This window comes from Otolemur garnettii, unplaced genomic scaffold (genome assembly GCF_000181295.1).
Source record: "Otolemur garnettii isolate 467f Iridium unplaced genomic scaffold, OtoGar3 scaffold00071, whole genome shotgun sequence".
In the NCBI taxonomy this organism is placed as follows: domain Eukaryota; kingdom Metazoa; phylum Chordata; class Mammalia; order Primates; family Galagidae; genus Otolemur; species Otolemur garnettii.
The window spans coordinates 9,835,183-9,840,865 of record NW_003852466.1 but is presented as its reverse complement, the minus strand read 5'-3'; the positions used below and the strand labels follow the sequence as shown (position 1 = coordinate 9,840,865).

The window sequence follows — 5,683 nt, the reverse complement described above, 5'->3', positions numbered from 1 at the left end:
CCAAATGGGGTCAGAGGATATCAAACTCTCACTCTTTGCAGATGACATCATCTTATACCTGGAAAACCCAGAGACTCAACTACAAAACTCTTAGAATCGATCAAGGAATACAGCAGCATCTCAGGATACAAAATCAATACTTACAATATAACAACAATAGTCAAGCTGAAAATACAGTCAGGGACTCTATTCCTTTTAGAGTAGTACCAAAGAAGATGAAATGTCTGGGAATTTATCTAACAAAGGACATGAATGATCTCTTTATAGAGAATTGTGAAACTCTGAGAAAAAAATTGCTGAAGATGTTAACAAATGGAAAAATATACCATGTTCATGGCTCCCATTCTTCTGGGAAGAATCAACTTTTTAAAATGTCCATACTACCCAAAGCAATCTACAGATTTAATACAATCCCTATTTAAGCACCAATGTCATACTTTAAAGATCTTGAAAAAACAATATTTTGTTTTATATGGAATCAGGAAATGCCTTGAATAGCCAATACATTATTTAGAAATAAAAACAAATCAGAAGATATCACTTTACCAGACCTCAGGCTATATTGTAAATCTATAGTGATCAAAACAGCATGGTACTGACACAAAAATAGAGAGATAGATATATGGAACAGAATAGGGAACCAAGAGATGAACCCAGCTGCTTATTGTCATTTGATCTTTGATAAGCCTATCAAAAACATTCAATGGAGGAAAGATTCCCTATTTAACAAATCGTGCTGGGACAACTGGATAGCAACCTGTAGAAAACTGGACTCTCACCTTTCACCAATAACAAAAATTAATTATCACTGGATAAAAGATTTAGACTTAAGACATGAAACTATAGAAATATTAGAAGAAAGTGCAGGGAAAATGCTGGAAGATATTGGTCTAGGAGATTATTTTATGAGGAGGACTCCCCTGGCAATTGAAGCAGCACCAGAAATATATTACTGGGATCTGATCAAGCTAAAAAGCTTTTGCACAGCCAAGAGTACAGTAAGTAAAACAAACGGACAGTCTTCAGAAATTTTTCAGATCAAGATTCTGACAAAGGTCTGATAACTATAATCCACAGAGAACTCAAATCAATAAGAAAAGAACAATCCACCCCATTTCCCCATGGGCAAGAGACTTGAATGGAAACTTCTCTGAAGATGACAAATGAATGACCATCAAACACATGAAAAAATGCTTATCATCTTTTATCATCAGAGAAATGAAAATCAAAACTACTTTGAGATATCACCTAACTCCAACCAAGATTAGCCCACATCACAAAATCCAAAAACTGCAGATGTTGGTGCGGATATGGAGAGAAGGGAACAATTCTATACTGCTGGTGGGATTGCAAACTAATACAGCCTTTTTGGAAAGAAGTCTGGAGAATCCTCAGGGAACTAAAAGTTGACCGACCATTTGATCTTGCAATTCCTCTACTAGGTTTCTACCCAGATGATCAAAACCAATTTTATAATTGCCAAGTAACCCAAATACCCATCAAATCACAAATGGATTAACAAACTTTAGTATATGTATACCATGGAATACTATGCAGCCATAAAAATGACGGAGACTTTACAGCTTTTACATTTACCTGGATGGAACTGAAACACACTGACCAAAAAAAAGTATCCAATATACTCAATACTATTGTGAAACCAATATATCATCACCTATACATCCATATTAATGATAAAACACAACTATGAAAGATGGACTGGAGAGTTGAGAAAGGGGAGAGGAAGGGGGAGGGTGGGAGGAGACAGAGTATTTGGTGGGGACTCACCTATTGTGCATAATGCAATGGTACATTACTTTCTTTTTTTATTAAATCACAACTGTGTACATTGATGCATTTATGGAGTACAATATACTAATTTGATATATAATAGTAAATGCTTACATTGAACTGATTAACACCTCTATCACCTTGCTTACTTATTTGTTGTGGTAAGACAATTATATTCTTTTCTTAATAGTTTCAAAATGTACCATTGGATTATACCTATTAGGTGAGGTCCCCCCAAAACCCTCCCTCTTCCTAGGGTCTCCCCTCTATTCCTCTCTCCCTCCTCTCTTCTCCTACTTTCTGGACTATAGTTTTGTTTTACTATTCATATAAATGTGTAGGTGATTGTATATTGATTTCATAGTAGTATTGAGTACATTGGATATTTTTTTTTCCATTCTTGAAATACTTTACTAAGAATATTGTAGCAGTCCGTATAGCTTATGGCTAGGAGGAGTGAGAGTTATAAGAAATATCTGTAATGTAATAGCTTGGTGAAAAGGGCATGGAGAGAGATTTTGTTCTAACAAGCATAAGAGAGCTTGCGAGATGAGAGCATTGGTGAATTGGCAGTCTCTACACCTGTGGTGTTGAGAAGCACGAGCTCAGCCTTATGTTAGGCTGGAGGAGAAGGCAGTCAAGAGGCATTCCCATTCTATCACGAATCCACTTACTCTGACTCTGTCTCCTTTCCTGCCTGCAGAATGCCAGCACAGCGTCTCTGCTGAAGATTACCAAGCTCTGCTAAAGACTAAGAACTATCTGTTCTAAGAAGACTTTTACTCTCTCCAAGATATTCTGTCTCTCTCTCTCCAGCTAAAGTAGATAGCCCTCAAGCACCTACGAGAAACTGTTCCTGAGCAAGGTAGCTTAGTGGTCCGTGTCCAGAACCTACCTAAGCTGGGCCTGAGACCTGGCCAGTCCCGGGCCTTGACAATATGTAATATGGTGCATGTCCATTCTATGAAAAGGATCAGTTAGGGAGGTGGTCAGTTTAGGAGGTGGCCAGCTGTAGAGGTTCTACTGTACAGGTTCTAGGTCAACTTAAGGAGGTGGGCAGTGTAGGAGGTGGTCAGCTGTAGAGGTTTTACTATATTTTTAAAATGGCTTTGTGTGTGTGTTTGGTTTTAAAATTGTAACAAATCTTACTGTTGCAAAGAGGGCAAAAGCAAAAAGGGGAGTTTCCTGTGCTAAGCATCAGGCACCACATTGTCACTGCTTTTGTGTATGCTTTGGAGTTGGGCTATTTACATTTATATTTCTATTAAAAATGCACAAATATAAGTACACATATTATTTTAACCCAATAAACAATTACAAAGTTGTAGATTTAGTGGAAATAAATTTAAAAATTTCCGCCACAACACCTGGCTATTTTTTGGTTGTAGCCGTCATTGTTTTGGCGGGCCTGCCTGGGTTGGATTTGAACCTGCCACCTTAGGTGTATGTGGCTGGCACCTTAGCCACTTGAGCCACAGGCACTGAGCCTAAAAAATTATACCATTTTTGAATAAATGTATTAATACTAAAGGTAGCACTTTTTAAGAATTAACCCATTCTTTTTGAACATTTTTACTCAGATCTTAGGATAAGATAAATTGTTCAAATAGTATATAGTATTAAAGAGTTACAGAGAAGTAGCATTTAAAAGGTCTTTATGGTATCATTTGAATAAGAGAAATGCAATTCATTAGCATTTCTACTTTAAAGAATATACTTTCTTTGATAATTGACTTAATATTATTAATACTTTGTTCTATTTTATTATTATTCTATTGGTCATATATTAGGAAACAATTCAGATTGATTTCTAAATGTCATTTTAAGATTTCCCAAACATTCATTATTTGCATATTAATCATTATTATTTTACAATTCTATTCTAGTTGCATATCACATTAAGTACTTCATCATTCTAGCTTGCTACCGATTAATATACTCTCTTTTAATATTATAATTTTGGTCTAGGTTGCTCTTATTTCAGAAGTGGTAGGAGAAATACCATACTTTTATTTTTTAATAGTAGTAATGATATACAATAAAGTATTTAAAAAATAAAGAAGGTGAGATTCATATATTACTAAGTTCATCTTCTCCAAAATGAATCAAACATGTACTAAGGAAAACTATAACAGAAATCAAATCAGTGATATCAAATACAGTAACAGGTCTGCACGGGTGAATGAGGTTAACAGCCCAGCAAATGCTCTGCTGGGGGAGAGTGGCCCCCTGCCCTGGGGTCATCCATCCGCAAGCGCTCGTGAGGGTGGGTTAGTGGAGCCATATTTCTATGATCACACGTCCCATTCAGCCTCTGCTTTCAAGCATTCAATGCTTATTATCAATATGGCCAATTTTCAAGTTCCTGTAAAGAATTATTCAGACTTCTTTCAGATTGAAAACCCCCCACAAAAGATAAAACAGCTAGATGGTGCCCTCTTGAAGAGAAGTCCATGTAAATATTAGTTGAATTTTATAATTCTTTATAACAATTCTTAAGAATTAGCAAAAAGCACAGTTCCACACAATAGTCAGCATAGAATTTTTGATTGATTAATAGGAGATGTTTAGAGATCAGCATTTTCACCTACATGCCCAGCTGAAGGCATGAGTAATTTTAGAGATTCCTTAGCTGATTCCTCATTGAAGCATAGACTAATTCAAAATAATTACAATAATGGTAGAAGGACATGGTTTTTGTCCTTGCTCAAGTGACCTACTACAAGTGTGTTCCAACTTCCTTTTATTTTTACATTTTAAATAAGAAACATTAATATTTTGCCAGTAGGTCTGTTCTTGAAGATGTTACAGTTGATGATTCTCCCAATCTGTGCACTGTATTCGTTTAATTACCTGCCATTTCACATTTGTCAGTAAGACAAAAGGGGACTAAAAATCAATAACATAATTTATAAGTGAAAATAGTCTGCCTTTACTTTACATGAGTGTATGCCACACAGAGTGAGCATCGTTTAAATTTCACCACAAAGCCAGTGGGAAATAATTGGTTATAACAGCAAAACCATTATTAAACAAAGGTTTGTGCAGTTTAAGGTCAGTTACGTAAGCCTCACATTAATTTTTGTATGATTTTTAAAGTTTGTTTCCATAGCACACTATAGAGGAAATGCTTTCTCAGAAGATTTATTTTTAATTCTTATAAAATGTCATTTATTAAATTATCTTAAGGTAAATATTATACTTTATTTGGAGTCCTGACAGAAAATATTTCAACATACATACTTTTTAATATTTGAAAGTTTCATTTATTATGTTCCCTAGAGTGTTAAAATGAACTGCATCTAATCTAACGCCATAGTATGATAGATCTTCACAGTGCAAACACTAATACCAAAAGTTACTCTCTAGCTGCGTTCTTCATAGAAAATCGTTTAAAACTATAGGGAAACATAGCTTTGGTTTTTTATAGATGAAATCATTTTAAAAAATTTTACATGTGAAATTGTGGGCAATTTTGGCACCCAATTTTTTAAAGGAAAATAGTCTTTCACATGTGGTGTTTGATAGATAATGATTTTAATAAGTCAAGATGGACTATTAAATTACTAAAACCAGATCCTTATAAAATTAGGGGGACCTTATGTTACCTTATACTTGTTATTCATTATTTCATTATTTATTTATCATTTCAGATTAAAAAAATCAACAGAAACTTTCCTGTAAACCAGCAGGTAAGAGCAGGAAATACTTGGAAAAGTGAAGTATGTATTTCTTTAATTTTATCTTTTATAGAAGATAATCTTGATTGTATCTGGTTTTCATACACAAATAATTGGTGCTATCATTTCCTATCTACAAAGGAAAATATTTAACTGATTCTTTCACGTAATATTATTTGTTCCTCTAATAGTTTTTTTTTTTTTTTTTTTTT

General features: G+C 34.4%; 1 protein-coding gene across 1 annotated transcript in view; it reads left to right on the top strand.

The window, feature by feature from the left end:
* SNTG1 (syntrophin gamma 1) overlaps positions 1–5,683 on the top strand; it is a gene marked incomplete at its 5' end in the record, with an annotated part of 391,830 nt that overhangs the window by 175,768 nt on the left and 210,379 nt on the right. Inside the window, one exon of the mRNA XM_003793729.2 lies at positions 5,445–5,483. Coding sequence (XP_003793777.2) covers positions 5,445–5,483 — 39 coding nt within the window. The remainder of the gene's footprint in view (positions 1–5,444; positions 5,484–5,683) is intronic.